Consider the following 25,000-nt stretch of genomic DNA (forward strand, 5'->3'; position numbering starts at 1 on the left):
CAACAACATAAGGAAGATGCAACTACTTCCTTCATAAATGTGGATGAAAGATGCTCCTTTCTGCGATGTGGAGCAATTCAATGAGTCCTGCATATATTGCCCAAGACTGTCCCATCTTTTTTATGAAGGGAGTATAACGGACATGTGAGTGATCCTTCACCTTTGAGAGATGGGGCTATAAACGATATATATATTGACATATTTGACAGTATCTGAATTTAACATCCATAATGACGCACTGGTAGATTGGCCCCTCTGGAGCTTGGCAGGCAATGCGGACATGCGTGCCGACGATGTCATGACGTTGGCTCATTAGGTTGGAGCGGCAAATTACAGATACTAATTAGTAACTCCCAACCGCATCCAGGTTGACTCCATATAATGAGTGGATACCAGAGATAATGTTACCGTGTGGCAGGCGGTGGTTGTCGCTCCTAGTAAGGTGCAGCAGAAGCTGTATGGGACATCTTACTGGCGGTTCTCCACTGATGGTATGAAGTCGCATGACTGATATATATATATTGTTGCGGATATGAGATTGGCCTCCATCCATATCCGCTTGTAAATATTCCCCTATTTCCCCAATACTTCCCAACTATCCCCAATCCCCCATTCCCGAGTCCCATTGTCTGTAAACAACACTCTGTAGACCCGACCTTCCCCTATTTCCCCCATTAAATGTCGCATCCAGGTCCACCGCATCTCACGTAGACAACTATAGGACATCTTGCGAGTTATTCTTAGTCTATGTCAGTGAAGGACTCGTTTCCATTAATTCTGACTCTTCGTTGCACCAGAATGTGATTGTATGGCACCGTTAGAAAGTTTAGGACCTCCCAATACCTCCCCGCAGCTCTTCCTCATGGTACAACAACAACAACAACAACAACAGCGGCGGCGGCGCGGGGAGTGTGCGTCCTCACTCCGGCTTGGTTAGCCGCCATTGAACATGTGCTCCGACGGGGTTACCACGCAGGGGCTCGCTGTCAGCTCCTCGTCAAGGGCGGAGCCCGGTAACCCCCCGCACCCAATAGAAGCGGCGGACCGATTCCATCTGGGGTGGAGACAACGAGCCGAGGGTGTGTCACTCCCCGCTGAGCATGCGCAGGAAGTGGGAGGTGACGTCAGATGCGCCCTCAGCTTGGAGAGAGAAGACGCCACCTCCGAGCGCTGAATACCTCCCCGCATCTCTGGACCGGACCGCGTTTGATTCTGCCCCTGAGCCAAGGTGCACTTTGTGCTATCGACTGCCTGTCCTTCCCTGCCATAAATCCCCGTGTAAGTCAGTCTTGTCCCGTTTGTCTGTGGTCTGTCGGGGATAGATAAGACTGTGTCTAAGTGCCCATCTTTTCTGTGCTTTACCTCTTACCCTGTAATCTACCCCTTTTCTGCATCACCAATTATATCCTCCTCCGGAGGTCTTGAGAACTGTACCCCTTATGTCATTTCATTTATCCCAGCCGTTGTGTCCTTTCCATCATTGATTTAGCATAGCGCGATTCGGCCAACGTTCGAGTGGAATCGGGTGAGTTGGGCGGGATCGGGTTCTAATCGGGGAGTAACTGTTCGGACGCGGTAATACACCACCGCTCGGTAAAATAACATCTAAAACCGCGTCCTCAACAATTGGTGTCGAGGAGTGAGATCGGACCCGAAGCGCGCTTCACGCGCTCGAAATTATTAACGGCGAAATTTGATTTTGTTTTACAAAAATAAAAACCCGAATTTTGAAAGTCGCGCTATGGCGGATCAAGACGGCTGGGTTCTGGTAGAAGAGAGTGAGGCAGGGTCGATCCAGGACCAAATTGAGGGACATGAGGGACATGAGGAGAGCGAAGCAGTGAGGGCGGCAGGTTTGCAAAATGGCGCCTCGCACATAGCTACGGCGGCCGCATCCGCTGCACAAGTGGGAGGGATGGCCCAAATGCAGGCCCTCATGGAGCAATTTATGGCGCAAATGCAGGCGTCCCTCAAACTCAGAGTGAGCAAATGGGGGTAATGAGGGACGAAGCGAGGGGTACCGGTGAGGAGTTAGACAATAATTTTAAGGGATTAGACAAGAAATTTGGGAAGTTAGACGACAAATTTGAGGGGTTAGACAACGGGATAAAAGAGGTGAAAATGGGTTAATGGGGGTAGAAAACAGAATGGCCGCTCAAGAGAATCAAATGGAAGGGATGCAAAAGGGGTTAGAGGGGTTAGAAAACAGTATGGAAGGCAAATTGAGGGACATGAGGGACCAAGCGGAAAGGGAAGTTAAACAAATGGGGCAGCAGATAGAGGGGGTCAGAATGGGGGTAGAAACTAAATTGGATGCTCACAGGGAGGAAATGGAGCAGATGAGGGTGGCATCTGGGCAGGAGATGCAAGTGATGGGAGAAGAGATCAGAAGAGGGGTGAGTGAGGAGGTCGGAGGAGTGCGCGAGGAGGTGAGGCACTGTAAGGAGCGCATGGAGAAGGAGGTGAGAAAGGGGACTGTAAAATTGCAAGGTGGTATAGAGGAGTTGACGCTGGGAGTAGAACAACTGACAGTGGGACAAAAGGAGTTGGGGGACCAGGTAAAGAAGAACACAGCGGTAATAGAGGGTTTAAAATCGACACAGAAGGAGATGAAAAAGGACGTAGGGGTAATTAAAAAAGAGTGTCAGACGGTACATGAGGACCTAACGAGGAAAATGAACAAAGTGGTAGAGGTGATGGAGGTTAAAGAGCGGGAGGTGCGGGAGCACATAGAAAAAAATAAAGTGGAGTTAGAGAAAGAACTTAAAGGGGCGCACGAGGAGATGAAGGAGGTGAAGCAGAAATTAGAAGAAGTGGAAGAAGGGGTGAGCGAAATTAAGAAGCGACTGAGAGAGGATAAGAAAGAGATAAAGGAGGAAGTAAAAGAATTGGTCCAAAGTCTGTGTTCGGATCGTGATGATGTGCTCATTAACCGGATGAGGGATTCGCAGGTGATGGAGGAGAAGCGAAGAGAAAGAGGACCCGGTGTAAGTGGTGACCAATATGGTCGTGCGTATGATGCGCCAGGTGATTTAATAAGCTTGGGGGTCGAGATAGACCCGGATGTTCGTGAGAGGCCAAGAGTGAGGTGTATGGCTGGTCCGGAGGGTATGGAACGAGGGTGCGAGCGAGAGGGTCCGGTGATGGGAGAGGTGCGAGGTGTGGGTGAGCAAGGTAGTGGTGGTATGGAATGGGTAGCGGGTTGCGGAAGTGTGACCCATGCATCGACACCAACAGGGGTAGTTTTTAGAGGGACAGGGGAGGCACGAGAGCCCCTTGGGGGTAATGTACTGTGGGGGCCCGGCCGGTTCGGCCCCGCGCTGACCCCGCAAGGGGCGACACACGGGGTCCAGCAGGCGGGCAACGACTCGCACACGAGGTGGTCCCACAAGGTCCCAATCGCGCCGTATGACGGTGGGTAAGGGTGGCATCCCTGCCACCCTTCCCATGGTGGGGCAAAGGGAGCTATAGTTTATGGGGTGTATAGCAGTGAAAACTAGCCCGGGTGGGTTAGGTTATATTGTTAGGGATCTAGCGAAGATGACATTAGGTAACGTTAAGATTAGTTAGTGACTGATACCTGTAGTGGGGACGCAGGTAGTTTAGTGTGGTTGATAATGACGTGAGAGCGCAATAGTTTAAAGGGGCGACTGGGAAGCGCAAGTTTCAGAGGGGAGTAGTTAGATGAGATGATGCTGTGTGAGAACTGGACAGGTGTGTGGAGTAGTGAGTGTTGTGGATCAGCGCGAATGCGCTTCGGGGAGAGAAGGGTGCAGGCGGCACCAAGTATGAGAGCACAGGTGTGCAAGTGCAGGTGTGTGGAATATATGGAGCAGAGAATGAGTGGTGTGGAGAGAGTTGGAGTAAGTGGTACGGAGTGGTGTGCATGGTGCGAAGGTGTGGATGGGGGAAGAGTGGACCCCTTTCACGAGTACCCGGGGCGGGTAGTGTAAGTGTTAGGTAGAGGGTATAGGTAAATTGTGGTTGGATATTGGCATTTGTGGTGCGGTTGCAGAATGGTATTGTGGATGGGTGCATTAGTGTTGTGGAAATGGCTGGGCGTGTAGCCTGTTAGTGTGTGTAGTTGGTTTGGGCACTCCACCACTGTGAGGATGTCGGCCAGGTGAGGCCGCAGGTGGGCTCTGGGAGCCGTTAGTGTCAGTGGGTGCCTGAGGATCCCGGGTGTGGATCGGGCAGCCCGTGCCAGAGAGGGCACTGAGGGGGTGAGAGTGCGAGAGGGCCTTCCCCAGTTAGTTAGGTTAGGGTGAGGAGCAGGTAAGCTCGGGTGGCAACTACAGTGGTGGAGGTGTGCAGGTGAGTAGACCTGCTGGGAGAGCTACACGTCACAGCCCAGAAATTGTGCGAGAGCACCGAGTGTTGAATCGGGGGAGTGAGACCCCAAATTGAGAAGCACCACAGTTTGGTCAATGGGAATTGGTTTTTAGAACCCATAGTGTAAGTTGGCCAATGGATTGGCAGGGAAAGACCCCGGGTAATGTAAAGTTGTTAAAGTCATTTAGGAAATAGTTAGGATTGATGAACCTGTCGCACCATACGCAGCCACTTACCTGAGGTGATGATGATGACTCCACACCTGTGTTTTCTTTGTTCTGTGTGCAGGAAAGGAGAATTGCTGTTGGATTTGTGAGACGCATCACGACGTGGATGAGACATTGGGGTGATTCCATCTCTCCCTCCTTAGGAGGGACTGATGATGAATTGGTGATGGCAAATTTTGATGTTGAGTTGGAGATGGCAAATTTTGATGAGAGTTGGAAATGGCAAATTTGATTGGTTAGGAGGGAGAGAAGACGAATTTGGTTTATGGGAGGAACGGGGAAGACAGTAGGGACGTTTGTTGATGTGTAAAGTAGATGTTTATGGGTAGTGTTGTGTTTTGTGGATACAGTAAGGGGTAAGGGGGGGGCAATGTAGGTTACCTGGTGGGGGGGGGGGGGGGCGTACGGTAGGAACGTACCTGTCTCACCTGGTTCCCATGTGCCCCCAGTGTGCATTACCTTGTATTGCATGCACTTTTGCGCCCTTACCACCTTACTCACTTGCTTTATTTTGTCTCCCACCTCCGAGGATCTGGCTTTGGGGCAGAGAGAGAGGAGAGAGAGGTGCTGGCTCCGCAGTTGTGGGCCTGTACTTTCGCTGCTTGCTGCCTGGATCGATACACCATATGGACCGCAATTTTTGTGGCCGCCCACCATGGACCGCAGTTCTTCTGCGGGCAAGCACCACCCGTGGAGGGACCTATGGGTCAACGTGGCACCTATGCCATACAGGTGAACCGCTTTTAGTTGGCCCCCCTGACGGCCACAATTCAGAAATGGACGCGGTTGGCGCCTTTCTTTATTTTTGAAAGAAGCCAGAAGGCCAAGTACACCACATGAAGGCAAGACCAGCGGCAGAACATCGGCCGGCTGCGACACCACCGGTGACCATGGACACTTGATTGTGCATTATTGTTGAACACTTTATTGGTGCACCGGATGGTGCTGACTGTACATGATGGGGTGGTGCTTTTGGTGCTTGGATGGGGTGCTCTGCACATTATTAAAGGCCGTAGGGCCACAGGGCACTCGTGGGTTGGTGTATCGATGCTGGCATGCGTGCTCTCTCTATGCATAACATCTGCATGTGTTCCTCAAAGAACAGGTCCTGGATCGTAGTGTAAATATCAGTCTTGTGTAAATAATGCTCCCTACCGGCTGTATGTTTAGTTTGAGGATTCTTTCCTCGATTCGGTTATCCTGTGGGTGTGTTTCTGTGAGGAGAAGGGTGCAACGTCACAGGGGGACATATTTACTCATTTGTAAACATCTGTAAAACTGTCGCACTCAGGGTTGAGTTAATAGTAGAGGGAACTACATCTGAGTGCCACACTAAAGTAAGTAAAAATTTATCGGGTCGGGACGCCCAGAGGTAGAGAAGGGTGCAATGTTGCGGATATGAGATTGGCCTCCATCCATATCCGCTTGTAAATATTCCCCTATTTCCCCAATACTTCCCAACTATCCCCAATCCCCCATTCCCTAGTCCCATTGTCTGTAAACAACACTCTGTAGACCCGACCTTCCCCTATTTCCCCCATTAAATGTCGCATCCAGGTCCACCGCATCTCACGTAGACAACTATAGGACATCTTGCTAGTTATTCTTAGTCTATGTCAGTTAAGGACTCGTTTCCATTAATTCTGACTCTTCGTTGCACCAGAATGTGATTGTATGGCACCGTTAGAAAGTTTAGGACCTCCCAATACCTCCCCGCAGCTCTTCCTCATGGTACAACAACAACAACAACAACAACAGCGGCGGCGCGGGGAGTGTGCGTCCTCACTCCGGCTTGGTTAGCCGCCATTGAACATGTGCTCCGACGGGGTTACCACGCAGGGGCTCGCTGTCAGCTCCTCGTCAAGGGCGGAGCCCGGTAACCCCCCGCACCCAATAGAAGCGGCGGACCGATTCCATCTGGGGCGGAGACAACGAGCCGAGGGCGTGTCACTCCCCGCTGAGCATGCGCAGGAAGTGGGAGGTGACGTCAGATGCGCCCTCAGCTTGGAGAGAGAAGACGCCACCTCCGAGCGCTGAATACCTCCCCGCATCTCTGGACCGGACCGCGTTTGATTCTGCCCCTGAGCCAAGGTGCACCTTGTGCTATCGACTGCCTGTCCTTCCCTGCCATCAATCCCCGTGTAAGTCAGTCTTGTCCCGTTTGTCTGTGGTCTGTCGGGGATAGATAAGACTGTGTCTAAGTGCCCATCTTTTCTGTGCTTTACCTCTTACCCTGTAATCTACCCCTTTTCTGCATCACCAATTATATCCTCCTCCGGAGGTCTTGAGAACTGTACCCCTTGTGTCGTTTCATTTATCCCAGCCGTTGTGTCCTTTCCATCATTGATTTAGCGTAGCGCGATTCGGCCAACGTTCGAGTGGAATCGGGTGAGTTGGGCGGGATCGGGTTCTAATCGGGGAGTAACTGTTCGGACGCGGTAATACACCACCGCTCGGTAAAATAACATCTAAAACCGCGTCTGTAACAATATATTATATATATATATATATATATATATATATATATATATATATACATATATATATATATATATATATATATATACACACACACACACACACACATAGATATGCAGCAGTAAGCGATTGGTTGCATGCGTGCATATGTGTGGCATACATATATGCGTACGTACGTGTCGCGTATCTGCATTTAAAAAATTCTTTTTCTCGGCAACCGTTGGTCTGATTAACATGAAATTTTGCCATAGGAGTGCCTTCACCTGTAGAATTGCTTTTATTCATAATTATAATGTTATAGGTCACATGGTACGGACGCCATCTTGGAAAAACTTTACACCTCTATATCTCCAAAACCGCTCCATGAAAAAAAATGAAGCATGGCTCATTGTAAAGAACTCCGCATGGGAAATAAGTTTTGTTAACGATGATGTCATTGGTGCCCTAATTATGACGTCATAATTCGAAAGTGACGACGCTTAGTCTGATCAGATTTGAATGTAATCGCATCGTTTTGAATGTAACAATTACATTAGAGAATATAAATCTATGATGTAATCGCTCACGTGGTTTGGCAGCTATATTGGATCAAAGAAAAAAACCCTTCAAAAAGAGAAGAGTTCGCTCGCACCAAGTTGACTGCATGGGGTAAATATTCAAGGAATACCATCTTGTTTCAAAAAGTTATGGACGGATTATGATGAAACTTGGTGGACGAGTTCGTTAGGTGACAAGAACAAGCTGAATAGATTTTGGTTCAGGTCCGAATCCAGGGCCGACCTATCAATGGCTTAGAAAAGGGAAACTGGTCAGCATGGTGGAGGTTTGCTCTCAACTGAGTTCCATTGTAGTTTCTAGATTGTCATATGTATGCATGTATAATGCACCTTTGTTCTGATGGTAAGGTATTGTAGGCAGCGACTGTGTGGTTTATGAAATATGAAAGCAAGGTAAAGTGTGAGGAGGAACATAAAACACAGGATACTTGGCAAATTACCGGGCAGCTTAAATGTCCTTGGCTCTGGATGTATGAGCAGAAGAGGTTCTGCTTGTGTGTTTTGGTCATGTTTTGCTTCAGATTTGATGACGTTTTCAAGACGAGTTTTAATCAGCACTCAAAAAATGATTTATAAATTTTTTTTATCCCACGTGAAGGAAGCGCCTCATCTCAGACAGTGAAGCAAGGCCTCACTGATACAGTGCTGTGTATTTCTATCCGAGGCAAATTAAAGATTGCTGTGTATTGGCAAATATAACATACAAAACAGCGCGACCACATTTCACAATGCCATGCTCGCGTGTGCTGATTTTTTTGCTGGCATTCTATGTTTTTTTGTGGTCAAAGTCAGGAATCATGATAGCACAGAATTCTAATAACTCAGAATTAGAATCATGACGCAATGGTACAAAAAGAACAGCAGAAAGGGGGACCAAAGCAACAACAGGGCTGAGGGACAAACAAGAGATGGGTTAATAATAATTTAATTTAAAAATTCGTGCAAGTAATAATTTTAAAATAAGAAACCAAAACATTTTTCAGGCCAAAACAAAAAAAATCTTTAAAATTCACGAACTAATGCTGGTAGATGGGACGCCAAGTTTAACGTCTATTCGAGGGATGGCACACAGATTGAAGCCTCGGCCTGCCTGCGAAACACCACGCTTCCAGTCTATAGTCGGGCCGAGATTCGAATCCAAGTCGGACAGCTCAGAGGTGTGTGTGCACACCTCTAGGTTATCTGGCCAACCCTATTTTCCAGGTACTTTAGGAAAATGATCGTGTTGATGCAGTGCCCCCGTAGGCTGGTACTCATTTTGAGGTCCTCGGAAGAATGAGAGGCTCAATCCAAGCACCTGGTGTTATTTAATGGCACGACATGGGCCCAAACTCAAGACCATAAGATACTAAGGCAGACACATTAACCGTCAAGCCAACACCAGGCTTTTTGGTGTGATTATGCTTTGTGCTTTACCATGATGACACCGCCATACATGTATGGCCCATGTTACAAAAACATGGGTCAATCTGTCTTTCCAAGCTCAGACCAAATGGTGATGTGCAGTTACCTGTACGGTACAAGAGGTTTAGCAGGTATATCACTGTGCGCTATCAAACTCACCCATCGAAGCTGGTCCCACGAAATATCAGGTTCCCACTGATTGTAGTGCAGTCCTTGAACTGGTGCACATTCTTGGCATTGACAGGTATCCAGTTATCACCATTTTTCACTCCATTGCACGCTGCACACACCCAGAGAACGGTGAAGGACCATAACCTGAAATTACTGGGCATTACCTTATTCTCCTGATGAGAGGACTATCATCACAACCTTCTAAAAAATTGAAATAAAATGTGTTTTTATAGCATTTCTTTTGACAAGTTATTTTAAACAAGTTATAATTAAGGCAGCAGTGTTGTTGCGTGGATAAAACATTTCCTTTTACACTGGTGTTAGTGCGATTCACATTGTTGATTAGTCTTACTAACCTGCACTTCACTAGTGTCCTGAGAATACTAAAGTGTGTGTGTGGAGAGAGGAGAGAGGAGAGAGGAGAGAGGAGAGAGAGGAGAGAGGAGAGAGGAGAGAGGAGAGAGGAGAGAGGAGAGAGGAGAGAGAGATAGAGAGAGAGAGAGAGAGAGAGAGAGAGAGATAGAGAGATAGAGAGAGAGATAGAGAGAGAGAGAGATAGAGAGAGAGAGAGATAGAGAGATAGAGAGAGAGATAGAGAGAGAGAGATAGAGAGAGAGAGATAGAGAGAGAGAGACTTTTGTATCTTTTTATTATAAAAATAGAAATGAAAACCCCCAAATAGGGGTCACATTCTCATTTCAAAGAGGGAAACAAACAAACAAACAAAACAAAAAAAAAAATACAGTAAAAATTATGCACAGAACATTTCACAAAACAATAAACGTTTCTCCAGGATTTTACAAATGACTTCTTTTATGCACCATTTGGTCTCAAACTGTGGCAGCCTTCCTGTTATTGAAAAAAAGGCAAAGTCTAACTTTACACGGCTCGTCACAAGATTTTTAAACAAGAACAAGGCATTTTCCTCATTAGCTCCAAGATCATCAACTTTTCTTTTTCTTGATTTATACACTGCCATTTTTGCCTGTGCAAGCAGGAAATTACCTAACACATCATTCATATTCTTGTGTGAGATGTCTAAGCCATAAATGAAAACACAAGTGTTGAAAACCAAGCCAATCCTGCCAAAACAATTCTTAAGAAAGATAAATAAAGGAGCCAACCGTTGACATTCAACATAAATATGTGTGCTCTCAAGTGTTTGAGAGGTTTTCAGGCCTTTTACAAAAGGGACATTCATCTGCTAGGAGACTTGAGAAGCGGTGCAGCAAGTGGTTAGAAGGGAGGATCCAGTGTGCAAGTCTCCATTGGAGGTCACCATGTCGTGGCGGCACAGGAGGATGATAGAATCCTTTCCAATTAGGAAAATATGGGGGGGAACAAGGTAAGAGGTCTCTCCATCGAACCCTCCGCTGTGTCATTTGCCCTTGCAAAAGAAAACTTACGCAACCCAAATAGAGGTCTTTTTGTTTAGGAAACCCATTGAATCCTATGCTAAAGGGGGTACACGGAGGAGAGTTGGCAAGAGAAAACTTGCAAATAAGTTCAGGAAAGGTAGCAGGAGAAGCACCTTGTTCGTTGTCTGCTTGGACTTGCTCCCAGTTAGGTGCAAGCTGTACATAGGTATGAAGCACACAGCGTAGCATACGTGCCACAACTCTGGAGGATCGCACGCCAACCAGGCTTGCCAATGCATCAGCTCCAATCCAACTGCCATTTGGGCTTAAAAGATCGGCGACCGATTTTATGTTCTTCGCGACAAAGCATTGAACGAGACACCTATCAGCAGGCATATCATGGAAAATTGAATTGTAAAACAAAGGTTCCATCAAGACCATTTGCTTTGTGTACGAATGCGTAGCTCTTGTTGTCGTTAGAGTTCGCCATGCGTTTAGTACACTCTGATAAAAACTGGAGATGGGAGACATATCAAGATGCGAGAGATCCATCAAGAATATAGCGTGGTCATAGCCTAGTCTCCCCGCCTGCTGCAAAAGGCGACGAGCGACGTCGACCCAAGGTGGAGAGGGGTGCATGTACAGCATGCGTAGAGCAACCGAAAGTCGAAAGGCCATTAACCGGCTCTTTATGTCAACCAGGCCTTGGCCTCCATCGGTCAGTGGCAAGCTGAGGACCCCGGGTCGCAACCAGTGCTTTCCATCCCAGAAGAAAGACACAAAGCACTTCTGAAGCTGTTGAAGCAACACTACCGGAGGGTGCAGCACAAAGAACCTGTGCCATAGGGTAGAGGCCACCAAACTGTTGATCACCAAGACCCTTCCACGATAAGACAGTTGTGTTATCAGATTTATTTTTTTTTTTTTTATTTTTTTTTTTGTATACAAGGTCGAGGCTCGTGAAAGAGCGAACATTAATCACACAGAAAGACAAACCGACACATAAAACATATAACATAGGGAGCGGTAGACAAGATGGGGAGAGAGGGGGAAGGACACAAACACAACATTTGAGAGCAGGGACCGAGAGACATGGAGACATCGAGAGATCTGAGAGAGGGCGAGGGCTTTGGGGGGGGGCGTGGGAAGGGGGCGGTGGGAGAGGTATAAAACATATGGACACTGCCAGGACTTCCAGGAAAGAAGTTGGAATTTCAAACAAGGTGGATCTGGGGTGAATTAGCGGGGGTAGAAAAGATCAAGGTTTTGGATGGGGGAAGATAAGAGATGGTGGTGAACAGCTGTTTTAAAGACCTGGAGGGAGGAGTGGGATTGAAGGGAGTGAGGGAGTTTGTTCCAGAGGCGGGAGAAAAGAGGAATTGAAAGAGTGAAGGTGAGCAGAGAGCCGAGATTTCGGCAGTTTAACCATCAGAGGGTTGCTGGCAGATCTTGTGCGACCTGTAGGAATATTTGGGGGACAGAGCACAGAGAGAGCTGGGGGTGCAAGGCCGGAGAGGAGTCGGTAGAAGACAGAAAGACCACCTACCTGCCTGCGGTGAGTGAGTGAAAGGCCCTCAGAGATAGCTTCATCGCGGGAGATTCCAATAATTCTGAAAGCTTTGGTTTCAACAGCGTGAAGCCGAGCTAGGTGTGAGGCAGGAGCACCGGCCCATAGGGGAGAACAGTATTCCATTGAGCTGCGGATGAAAGCCTTGTATGTGGTGAGGAGCTCAGGTGTGCCGAGGAAGGACTTCGCACGACGGAGGATGCCCAGTCGGCGACTGGCTTTGGAGGCCAGCTTGGAAATGTGGTTTTCCCAAAAAAGATCATGGCAGATAGTGAGACCCAAAATCTTGAGCGACAGAACTTCTTGGAGAGGATTGTTGAGAAAGTAGATGGGAGGGTTGTCCAGTCGATCTTTTCGGAGAGACATAGTAAGAGTGTGAGATTTGTCAGGATTGAAAGACATGTTCCACTTGTTTGACCAGTCTGTGATTTTGTCCAGGTCTTCAGAGAGTGAGGAGGCAGCAGACTGCCGATCTGAGGGAAGAGGAATGGAGCGGCAGAGAGTGGAGTCATCAGCAAAGAGATAGAGAGGATTTTCGAGAGAGTCAGAGAGATCATTGATGAAGACCAGAAAAAGCACGGGGCCCAGAACACTGCCTTGGGGAACTCCAGCCTGAACAGGAAGAGGAGATGAGAGAAACCCATTCAGGGCCACACGTTGACGACGACTAGAGAGGAAGTCCGCCAGCCATGCGTGGAGATTTCCATGGATACCAAAGGAGGAGAGTTTGGTGAGCAGAGCGGGGTGCCAGACCGTGTCGAAGGCACGTGATATGTCGAGGGAGACAGCTCTAATTTCCTGTTTGGCATTGAGGACCTCCATCCATTGTTGAGACAGCAGAAGCAGCATGTCCAGAGTAGAGTGACCTGGTCTGAAACCAAATTGATGATCAGAGATCAAGCCATTGGAGAAGAGGAAAGATTTCATATCCGAAGCAATGATGGATTCCATGACTTTGCTGATAATTGGGAGAAGGCTGATTGGTCTGTAGTTGCTAGGATCTGTTTTTGCACCTTTTTTGTGCAAAGCGGTGATGTTGGCTGATTTCCAAGCAGATGGCAGTTGACCTTGAGCAAAAGAGAGGGTGAAGAGAACAGAGAGAGGGTGAGATAGAGCAGCAGAGCAGGATTTTAGGACCCGTGGGCTGATGCCGTCGGGTCCAGTTGCAGAATCAGAGTCGAGGGTTGACAGAAACTTTTCCACCTTGTCAGGAGGAAAGGACACGGAGTCCAGGAGCAGCAGGGTACGACTGGGTATGGTGGGTACAGAGAGGGATGGGTTTGGGACACAAGATTTAGAGGCAAACACAGAGTTGAGGCATTCAGCTTTTTCACGTGCGGAGTCAGCTGTGTAGCCGTTTGAGGTAAGGGAGGGGATGGAGGGGGAACAAACACCAGAAACGGATTTGACCAGACGCCACCAGGATTTGGAAGAGGGAGACAGATAAGAGAGTTCGGTCTTGAGAATGGAGAGATATTGTTTCCTGGCTCTCCTGAGGGTGGACACACACTTGTTTCGGGCTTTGTGAAAGGAAATGAGATTTCCTTCCGTTGGATTTGCTTTCCAGGAGACGAAGGCAAGTTGTTTCTGGGCAACAGCCTCACCACAAGATTCCGTGTACCATGGACGGGAGGAAGGGTATGACAACTGAAGACGAGATGGGATAAATCTGTGCATGAGAGAGAGCAATTTACTTTGGAAGAATTCCCAGGATGAGTTGATGTCAGAGGTGGTAGAGATGGGAGACCAGTCCAGATGATTGATGGCTGCTTGAAGACCGTGCCAGTTGGCCTGAGTGAAATGCCAGACTCGTCGACGCTGAGCAGGCTCCCTGAGGATGGTCAGAGAGATGTCCACTTTAACAAGGACATGATCAGATGATCCGATCGGAGCAGAAGAAGAGCAGCAGACATTTTCAGGGAAGTTAGTCATAACCAAGTCCAGAAGAGAAGATGTTCCGTTGACTGAGATCCGGGTCGGGAAATTGACAGATTGTGTCAGTCCCAGTGAGTCGCAGAAGTCCTTTGCTGAGGAGCCATGGCTGGTGAGAGAGGTACCCACACCCAGCCAACTGGCATGATGACAGTTGAAATCACCACATATGAGGAAGAGAGAGTTGGGATGAGTAGATAGAAGTTGGTCCATATCATCAGACAGCGAGATGTAGATGGAGTCATCACTGTTTGGTGGACGGTACAACACACATATGAACAAGAGGTGGGAGCGAAGGGGAAGCCGTAGCCAGAGGTATTCCTGGGGGTGAGGTGGAGAGAGTGCAGTGCAGGGCGAGTGAGGAAGAGAGTTTTTGATAAAGATAGCAACCCCGCCTCCAGGACGAGGCTCAGGTCTATCATACCGGAGGAGGGAGTAGCCCGGGAGAGATACATTTCTCCATTTTTGCAGTTTTCCTTCAACAAGATCCAACAGACCAGCCCAATTCTTTGCTACTGTGGCGTCATTACCCAAGAACATTCCAAGGTATTTCACGCCATCAGTGGCCCATGCAAAAGGAGCAGGAAGTTTGGGTGCCAAGTGACATGACGTACCAAGCCAAATGGCGCTCGTTTTCTCCTAATTCACTTTGGCTGAAGAAGCCTTTTCAAACACGGATAGACAATAACGGACAACGTTAATGTCATTGAGGTTCCGCACAAAGACACACACATCATCAGCATATGCCAGCACCTTAATGGGCCGTTCAAGATGAGAAAACCCAACCCCGGTTAGTCTAGCACGCAAATAACCCAGTAAGGGTTCGATGGAGAGAGCATAGAGCAAGCCAGAGAGGGGGCAACCTTGTCGAATTCCCCTGTTGACAGGCAAGGGTGTAACAAGTCCATTGTTTATCTTAAGCACACTAGAGATATTGTTATACAGTATCTTAATGTAAGAAATGAAGGTCGGACCAAGTCCAAACCGTTCAAGCACTTTGAAGAGGTACCGATGATCGACGCGGTCAAAGGCCTTCTCCTGATCAAGGAGAAGAAGTCCCAAATCTGTGGGGTTTTCTTTGCACAGTTCAATCATGTCTCTTACGAGGGAGATGTTGTCATAGATGGAGCGCTTGGGTACACAATAGCATTGGTCTTCTTTCAACAATGAGGAGAGATGAGGAGTAAGTCGCGATGCCAGGGCTTTTGAGAATACTTTGTAGTCTGTGCATAGCAAAGAGATTGGGCGCCAGTTTTTAATATAGAGCAAGTCTCCTTTCTTTGGAATGAGGGTGAGAATAGCCCGTCGGCAACTCTGAGGGAGCTCTCCAAGCTGGCAGCTTGCGTTCAAGGTGTTGAGGAGTTCGGGACCCAGTAGATGCCAGAATTTCTTATAAAATTCAGTTGTAAGTCCGTCCAATCCAGGCGCTTTCCCAACAGCAAGGCTGTGCAGAGCGGCGCCAAGTTCGTCCAAGGTAATGGGCCCCTCCAGGTAGGAACGTCCATCCTCACACAACACTGGCAGCCCTACGGAGATAGAGGCGACACTGACAGGATTTATTTGCTCCATCGAGTATATTTTAGAGAAATATTCCTTTGTGAAAAGTTTGATAACTGATTGGTTGAAAGTGATGGATGAGTCTGCCAAACGCAGTTGAGAGAGCTGTTTGTTCGGGAGGCGTTTCTCTAAGGAAAAAAAATACTTAGTTGGTATGTCTGTCTCGTTAAGGTGCTGCACTCTCATCCGAACTAGGGCACCACGTGCATTCCTCTCAGTTATTTCTTTCAATAAAGACTGTTTTTCGGTTAAGGCTCTTTGCACATTATTATTTTGTCCTGTGACCCTCTGAAGATGTAAAATCTCTGATTGCAATAATTTCCTTGCTTCATAATCAGCCCTTTTTGAGAAGCTCTGGTATTGTTGGCAGAAACCTTTGATTTGGGTTTTTACTAGATCCCACCACACCAGTGGGTTAACAGAACAGCTTAACTTCCGTTCCAAAAGATCTGTCCAGAAAGATTCAAAAGCCTGAATAAAATTGAAGTCTTCTATTAAACTATTGTTAAATTTCCAGTGAGAACTCCCTGGACACGGTTTCGAGAGTTGAACGAATGCTCGAGCTAGGGAGTGATCGGAGAAACCGGAAGGCACGATGTCAGATTTGCAAACTCCATGTAACAGGTGAGAATTTACATAAATGCGATCAAGCCTCGCAAGTGAGATGTGGTTGTTGGAACAACGACACCATGTGTAGGATTGTTCGGAAGGGTGTTGCAAGCGCCAGACATCATGGAGATTATATTTTGCGATGATATTTGCAAAAAGTTTTGCGGTACATGGTTGAGGTTCCGGCCCGTTTCGGTCGCATGAGGCATTAACAGTACAGTTAAAGTCGCCACCAATAATTAGACAAGTCTGCAGATCCAGTGTTTGGAGGAACTTTCTCAGTTCAGCAAAGAAGGAGATCCGCTCACCATTTTTGCTTGGAGCATACACATTAAGGATTGTAAACTTGACCTAATTGAGATAGAAGGTCACAGAGGCAAGATGGCCATCAATGATATTCGCAAATTGAAGCGAGGATGGTTGGAAATGTTTCCCTAAGACAAACATGATTCCTGCCTTAGACGAGGAGCTGTTACTAAAGAAACACTTCTTATCCATAATGAGTCGCCACTGGGCCTGAACAGATCTGACGGCATGGGTCTCCTGCAACAAAGCTATGTCGAGACCGTTTGCGTTTATCAGCTGCTTGATCTGGATCTGGCGGAGTGAACTTCCACCACCATTGACATTTACTGTTCCAATCTTGAAACTCACCATGAATTAACTTAGAGTCTTTTTCGTCTTGGCGATCAATTTTCTTAAACGGTGACAATGTGTCTGACGAAAGTTGAATGAGTCAGGCCTGCGTATAATAGCCTGAGCACACTCAAGGAAGGACGATAAATCGGGAAAGTATTGTTGCGAATATGGCATTTGGCCTCCATATCCGCTTGTAAATATTCCCCTATTTCCCCAATACTCCCCAACTATCCCCAATCCCCCATTCCCTAGTCCCATTGCCTGTAAATAACACTCTGTAGAACCGACCTTCCCCTTTTTCCCCCATTAAATGTCGTGCCCAGGTCCACCGCATCTCACGTAGACAACTTTCGGACATCTTGCTAGTTATTCTTAGTCTATGTCAGTTACGGACTCGTTTCCATTAATTATGACTCTTCGTTGCACCAGAATGTGATTATATGGCACCAGTAGTGAGTTTAGGACCTTCCCATACCTCCTCCCATCTTCTTCCCCATAAAACAACAACAACAACAACTACGACTACAACAACAACGGTGCGCGCGGGGAGTGTGCGTCCTGACTCCGGCTCGGTTAGCCGCCATTACCCATGCGCTCCACGGGGTTACCACGAAGGGGCTGGCTGTCAGCTCCTCGTCAAGGGCGGAGCCTGGTAAACCCCCCGCACCCAATAAGAAGGGCGGACCGATTCCATCTGGGGCGGAGCTAACGAGCCGAGGGCGTGTCACTCCCCGCCGGATATACGCGGCCACGTACCGGACGTGACGTGAGATGCGCCCCAGCTTGAAGAAGAGCCAGTCACTACTCACTACCTCTGAGCGCTGTGACCTCCCTGCATCTACTGGACCGTACAGTACCCTGTCCTTGAGCCAAGAGTGCACCTTGAGCCATCGATACCCGCTTTCCTTGCCATCAATCCCCGTGTCAGTCAGTTTTTGTCCCGTTTATCTGTCGTCTGTTGGGGCTATTATAAGACCGTAATTAAGTGCCTATCTTACTATGCTGTACCTCTCATCCCTGTAATCTGACCTTCCGCCCTAATATAATCTCCTCCGGAGGTCTTGAGAACCGTATCCCTGGTGTCGTGTCATTTTAATCCCAGCCGTGTGTCTTTTCCTCAATTGATCTAGCGTAGCGCGACTCGGCAACGTTCGAGCATAATCGGGTAAACTGTGCAGACGTGGTCATACCAAACCGCTCGGTAAACTAACATCCACAACCGCGTCTGTAACAATTGGTGTCGAGGAGTGGAATTCGAACCCGGGACTAAATTTATTAGGCCCAAATTTGTAGTAGAATCGATTCGGAGCGCGTTTCCCGCGCGTTATTAGGCCCAAATTTGTAGTCGAATCGATTCGGAGCGCGTTTCCCGCGCGTTATTAGGCCCAAATTTGTAGTAGTATCGATTCGGAGCGCATTTCCCGCGCGTTATTAGGCCCAAATTTGTAGTAGAATCGATTCGGAGAGCGTTTCCCGCGCGAAATTATAACGGTGAAATTTGATTTTGTTATACGGAAATAAAAACCCGAATTTTGAAAGTCGCGCTATGGCAGACCAAGACAGCTGGGGTCCGGTAGGGGAGAGTGAGGCAGGGTCGGTCCAGGACCAAAATGAGGGACAGGAGGAAAGCGAAGCAGCGAGGGTAGCAGACGCACAAAATAGCGTCGTTGTGCCCGACATTGCGGGAGCGCAAAATGGCGCCTCGCTGGTCACCGCGCCCGCGACCGTGGCAGCGCCCCCGGTGGATTTGAACTTGTTTTTTATGCAAATGAAGGCCCTTATGGACAAGAATAATGAAGAAATGGAAAACAGAATAATGGGGGCAATGAGGGACGAAGCGAGGGCTCAGAGTGAGCAATTGGGGGTAATGAGGGACGAAGCGAGGGGTACCGGTGAGGAGTTAGACAAGAAATTTGGGAAGTTCGACAATAATTTTGAGGGGTTAGACAACGGGATAAAAGAGGTAAAAAATGGGTTAAAGGGGGTAGAAAATAGAATGGCTGCCCAGGAGAATCAGATAGAGGGAGTGAAAAATGGGTTAGAGGGGTTAGAAAACAGGATGGAAGGCAAATTGAGGGACATGAGGGACCAAGCGGAAAGGGAAGTTAACCAAATGGGGCAGCAGATAGAGGGGGTCAGAATGGGGGTAGAAACCAAACTGGATGCTCACAGGGAGGAAATGGAGCAGATGAGGGTGGCATCTGGGCAGGAGATGCAAGTGATGGGAGAGGAGATCAGAAGAGGTGTGAGTGAGGAGGTCGGAGGAGTGCGCGAGGAGGTGAGGCACTGTGAGGAGCACATGGAGAAGGAGGTGAGAAAGGGGACTGTAAAGTTACAAGGGGGCATAGAGGACCTGACGCAGGAGGTGGAACAGCTGACGGAGGGACAAAAAGAACTAACGGACCAGGTAAAGAAGAACACAGCGGTAATAGGAGGGTTAAAAGCGACACAAAATGACCTAAAAAATGACTTGGTAGCGACGAAGAGGGAATGTCAGATGGTACGTGAGGGACTGACAACGAGGTTGGACGAGGTGATAGAGGTAATGGAGACGAAGGACCGGCAGGTGAGGACGCACATGGAAACGGTCAAGGTAGCCTTAGAGGATGAGCTTGAGGAGACCTGCCGGGGAATAAAAGAGGTGAAGCAGAAATTAGAAGAAGTGGAAGAAGGGGTGAGCGAAATTAAGAAGCGACGGAGAGAGGATGAGAAGGAGATAAAAGAGGAGATAAAAGAATTGGTCCAAAGTCTGTGTTTGGATCGTGATGATGTGCTCATTAACCGGATGAGGGATTCGCAGGTGATGGAGGAGAAGCGAAGAGGAAGAGGACGCGGTGTAAGTGGTGACCAATATGGTCGTGCGTATGATGCGCCAGGTGATTTAAGAAGCTTGGGGGTCGAGATGGACCCGGGTGTTCGTGAGAGGCCGTTGGTGAAGTGTGCGACAGGTCTGGTGTGCGAAAGAGGAGGTGTGCAAGAAAGTCCGACTCTGGGGGTGTGTGAGGAAAAAGTGCGTGCCAAGGAGTGAGGGTGCTGGCGAGAGTGAGTCGGTCGTAGCGCGTGTGCGAGGGAGCACATGGAAGCGTGGTGTGGTGAGTGTTACAGAGGGTGTAACGGGAGAGTGTGCACGAGAAAGGTGTGTGATGGACAGGTGCATGAGGAAAGAGTGCGCTGTCAAGAGTAAGGGTGAGTGCGCTGTCAAGAATGGAGGTGAGAGTATTGAGAGTGACAAGGAGAGTGAGCTGGTTGTGACAGGTGAGCGAGGATGTACACCTGGGATGGAAGGATGCACACCTGGAATGGTAGAGCGTGAGTGGGAATGCACGCTGGAGTTGGTGGTGAGGCACGTGGTTGGGTGTGCGAATGAGAGCACACCTGTGATTGTCACAGAGGAGGTGACTGAGGAGGGGGCGCGAAGAGGTGTTTTGGTGAGGTGTGCGACCAACGAATGTGTGCCAAAGTGTTCGGTGGTCAGGTGTGTGACCAAGGCTGTGAGTGGAATGGGTGTACCGAGGTGTGTAAGGAAAGGTACGAGGAGCATGGAAACGGCTGGATGTGTGAGCAAGGAACGGGCTGCGGGGTGTAAGCGTCCAGGTGAAGCATCGACGTTAGACGGGGTAGAGTTTAGAACGACTTATAGCCGAATCGGGCCCTCGGTGCGTGCTGGGCCTCGCTTTGAACGGCCGCGTCCGTGCTCCACTAGGCGGAGCGGGCGGCCCGATAGAAAGAGTCGTCATGGCGACCACTTTTTGTTGAGGCATTCCGGCAGGTCGAGATCGGGACATTGGATGGCTCCGTGCCGAGATGGTGCGTGGGATCTCGGCCCGGGTAAACCCCCGTCCCTGCACCGAGTGCCGGACGTGTCCAGCCGCTGGCACAGAACAACCCGCATTCATGGCTTGGCTTTACGAAGCCGGGCTTTGGACAGGGATTGGCGCACCGAGAGGTATTAGTGAGTAGACTGGGTGATGAGGTTAGTGTTTTGGACCCAAAATTAGAGAAGAACAAAATTTGATGATTGGCAAGGGATTGGCAGTAGTGATTGGCAGATGATGGGCAGTGATTGGCAAATTTTTAATTTGTTGAAATTTGATATGCAAAATTGGTAGTGAGCGATGGGCCCGGTGGGTAAGGCTGGCATCCCTGCCACCCTTCCCATGTGGGGGCAAATGCGCACTAGATTATGGGGTGCATGGCAGTGAAAACTAGCCCGGGTGGGTTAGGTTATATGTGTGTAGGGCCCTAGAAGATGACAGTAGGTAACGTTAAGTTTAGTTAGTGACTGATACCTGTAGTGGGGACGCAGGTAGATTAGTATGGATGATAATGACGAGGGAGCGCAATAGTTTAAAGGGACGACTGGGAAGCGCAAGTTTCAGAAGGGAGTAGTTAGCTGAGATGATGCCGTGTGTGTGAGGATTGAACAGGTGTGATTGCACAGGTGTGCAACTGGACAGGTGTGTGGAGCAGTGTGTGAGTAATGAGTGTGTGGATCAGCGCGAATGCGCTTGGGGAGAGAAGGGTGCAGGTGGCACCAGGTGTGAGAGCACAGGTGTGCAGGTACAGGTGTGTGGAGAGAGTTGGAGTGAGTGGTACGGAGTGGTGTGCATGGTGCGAAGGTGTGAATGGGGGAAGAGTGGACCCCTTTCACGAGTACCCGGGGCGGGTAGTGTAAGTGTTAGGTAGAGGGTATAGGTAAATTGTGGTTGGATATTGGCATTTGTGGTGCGGGTGACAGAATGGTGTTGTGAATGGGTGCATGAGTGTTGTGGAAATGGCTGGGCGTGTAGCCTGTTAGTGTGTGTAGTTGGTTGGGCACTCCACCACTGTGAGGATGTCGGCCAGGTGAGGCCGCAGGTGGGCTCTGGGAGCCGGTAGTTGTGAGTGGGTGCCTGAGGATCCCGGGTGTGGATCGGGCAGCCCAGTGCCAGAGAGGGCACCGAGTGGGGAGAGCGCCAGAGGGCCTTCCCCAGGTAGTTAGGTTAGGGTAAGGAGCAGGTAAGCTCGGAAGCAAACTGCAGTGGTGGAGGTGTGCAGGTGGGTAGACCCACTGGGAGAGGTACACGCCACAGCCCAGAAATTGTGCGAGGGCACCGGGAGATGAATCGGGGGAGTGAGACCCCAAATTGAAAAGCACCACAGTCTGGCCAATGGGAATTGGTTTTTAGAACCCATATTGTAAGAGGGCCAATGGTTTGGCCGGAGAAAGACCCCGGGTAGTGTAAAGTTGTTAAAGTCATTTAGGAAATAGTTAGGATTGATGAACCTGTCGCACCATACGCAGCCACTTACCTGTGGTGATGATGATGACTCCACACCTGTGTTTTCTTTGTTTTGTTGCAGGAAATGAGATTGCTGTGGATTTGTGAGACGCATCACGACATGGATGAGACATTGGGGTGATTCCATCTCTCCCTCCCTAGGAGGGACTGATGATGAATTGGTGATAGCAAATTATGATGTTGAGTTGGAGATGGCAAATTTTGATGAGAGTTGAAAATGGCAAATTTGATTGGTTAGGAGGGAGAGAAGACGAATTTGGTTTAGGGGAGGAACGGGGAAGACAGTAGGGATGTTTGTTGATTTGTAAAGTAGATGTTTATGGGTAGTGTTGTGTTTTGTGGATACAGTAAGGGGTAAGGGAGGGGCCATGTAGGTTACCTGGTGGGGGGGGGGGGCGTACGATAGGAACGTACCTGTCTCACCTGGTTCCCATGTGCCCCCAGTGTGCATTACCTTGCATTGCGTGCACTTTTGCGCCCTTACCACCTTACTCACTTGTCTGCTTCTTTTGTCTCCCACCTCCGAGGATCTGGCTTTGGGGTAGAGAGAGAGGAGAGAGAGGTGCTGGCTTCGCAGTTGTGGGCCTGCACTTTCGCTGTTTGCTGCCTGGATCGATACACCATATGGACCGCAATGTTTGTGGCCACCCACAATGGACCGCAGTTCTTTTGCGGCCAAGCACCACCCGTGGAAGGACCTATGGGTCAACGTGGCACCTATGCCAAACAGGTGAACCACTCTTAGTTGGCCCCTGACGGCCACAATACAGAAATGGACGCGGTTGGCGCCTTTCTTGATTTTTTAAAGAAGTAAGAAGGCCAAGTGCACCACATGAAGGCAAGACCAGCGGCAGAACATCGGCCGGCTGCGACACCACCGGTGATTTATAGACACTTTATTGGTGCACCGGATGGTGCTGACTGTACATGATGGGGTGGTGCTTTTCGTGCTGGGAAAGGGTGCTCTGCACGTTATTAAAGGCCGTAGGCCACAGAGCACTCGTGGGTTGGTGTATCGATGCTGGCATGCGTGCGCTCTCTATGCATAACATCTGCATGTGTCCCTCCAAAAACAGGTCCTGGATCGTAGTGTAAATAGCAGCGTAGTCTTGTAAATAATGCTCCCTACCGGCTGTATGTTTAGTTTGCGAATTCTTTCCGGATTCGGTTATCCTGTGGGTGTGTTTCTGTGAGGAGAAGGGTGCAACGTCGCAGGGGGACATATTTACTCATTTGTGAATATCTGTAAAACTGTCGCACTCAGGGTAGAGTTAATAGTAGAGGGAACTACATCTGCGTGCCACACTAAAGTAGGTAAAAATTTATCGGGTCGGGACGCCCCGAGGGTAGAGAAGGGTGCAATGTTGCGAATATGGCATTTGGCCTCCATATCCGCTTGTAAATATTCCCCTATTTCCCCAATACTCCCCAACTATCCCCAATCCCCCATTCCCTAGTCCCATTGCCTGTAAATAACACTCTGTAGAACCGACCTTCCCCTTTTTCCCCCATTAAATGTCGTGCCCAGGTCCACCGCATCTCACGTAGACAACTTTCGGACATCTTGCTAGTTATTCTTAGTCTATGTCAGTTAAGGACTCGTTTCCATTAATTATGACTCTTCGTTGCACCAGAATGTGATTATATGGCACCAGTAGTGAGTTTAGGACCTTCCCATACCTCCTCCCATCTTCTTCCCCATAAAACAACAACAACAACAACTACGACTACAACAACAACGGTGCGCGCGGGGAGTGTGCGTCCTGACTCCGGCTCGGTTAGCCGCCATTACCCATGCGCTCCACGGGGTTACCACGAAGGGGCTGGCTGTCAGCTCCTCGTCAAGGGCGGAGCCTGGTAAACCCCCCGCACCCAATAAGAAGGGCGGACCGATTCCATCTGGGGCGGAGCTAACGAGCCGAGGGCGTGTCACTCCCCGCCGGATATACGCGGCCACGTACCGGACGTGACGTGAGATGCGCCCCAGCTTGAAGAAGAGCCAGTCACTACTCACTACCTCCGAGCGCTGTGACCTCCCTGCATCTACTGGACCGTACAGTACCCTGTCCTTGAGCCAAGAGTGCACCTTGAGCCATCGATACCCGCTTTCCTTGCCATCAATCCCCGTGTGAGTCAGTTTTTGTCCCGTTTATCTGTCGTCTGTTGGGGCTATTATAAGACCGTAATTAAGTGCCTATCTTACTATGCTGTACCTCTCATCCCTGTAATCTGACCTTCCGCCCTAATATAATCTCCTCCGGAGGTCTTGAGAACCGTATCCCTGGTGTCGTGTCATTTTAATCCCAGCCGTGTGTCTTTTCCTCAATTGATCTAGCGTAGCGCGACTCGGCAACGTTCGAGCATAATCGGGTAAACTGTGCAGACGTGGTCATACCAAACCGCTCGGTAAACTAACATCCACAACCGCGTCTGTAACAGTATTCTGTTAGGTTTATACTGCGTTTCCTGTACGTATTTTGCAAGAAAAGTCGTATTTGTTCAGGGGAAGTAGGACCTAGACTGGTAGGTTTCTCCATTGCTTCCACCTGGCTGTTTGCTTCCTCCAGGTCAGATTCGTCGGAGTCAGTTTTAATTTCCGAATCACACAAGCTTGTATAATCCTGCATGTCGCTGCTGTCATCAATATTGGCACACGGACCTGCACTAGTTGTAACATCTGTGTGCTCTCCCACCGTGGGAACATTGCTTTGAGGAATAACAGCAATAATCTGTGGATTTTGTGAAACAGAAACAGCATCAGCAGATGCAGCGATGTTGCTTCCCCCGACTGCAACAACCTCCGATGGTGTGGCGGTATCTAGCAGAATAGGAGTCTCTTGCAAGATATTGATTCCTGCGATTCCAGCTTCACCCGGTGATGAAGTGA

General features: G+C 48.9%; 2 protein-coding genes across 6 annotated transcripts in view; both read right to left on the reverse strand.

Moving 5' to 3' along the window:
• The window catches only part of LOC144893031 (uncharacterized), a 264,881-nt gene that overhangs the window by 187,017 nt on the left and 52,864 nt on the right, over positions 1–25,000 (reverse strand). The gene's annotated exons all lie outside the window — the stretch shown is intronic.
• LOC137431828 (receptor tyrosine-protein kinase erbB-4) overlaps positions 1–25,000 on the reverse strand; it is a 199,243-nt gene that overhangs the window by 74,955 nt on the left and 99,288 nt on the right. For all 5 annotated transcript variants that reach the window (XM_078782538.1, XM_078782537.1, XM_078782536.1 and 2 more), the window contains exon 9: positions 9,158–9,278. In XM_078782538.1, coding sequence (XP_078638664.1) covers positions 9,158–9,278 — 121 coding nt within the window. The remainder of the gene's footprint in view (positions 1–9,157; positions 9,279–25,000) is intronic.

This window comes from Myxine glutinosa, chromosome 7 (assembly GCF_964187855.1).
Source record: "Myxine glutinosa chromosome 7, kmMyxGlut1.1, whole genome shotgun sequence".
NCBI lineage: Eukaryota > Metazoa > Chordata > Myxini > Myxiniformes > Myxinidae > Myxine > Myxine glutinosa.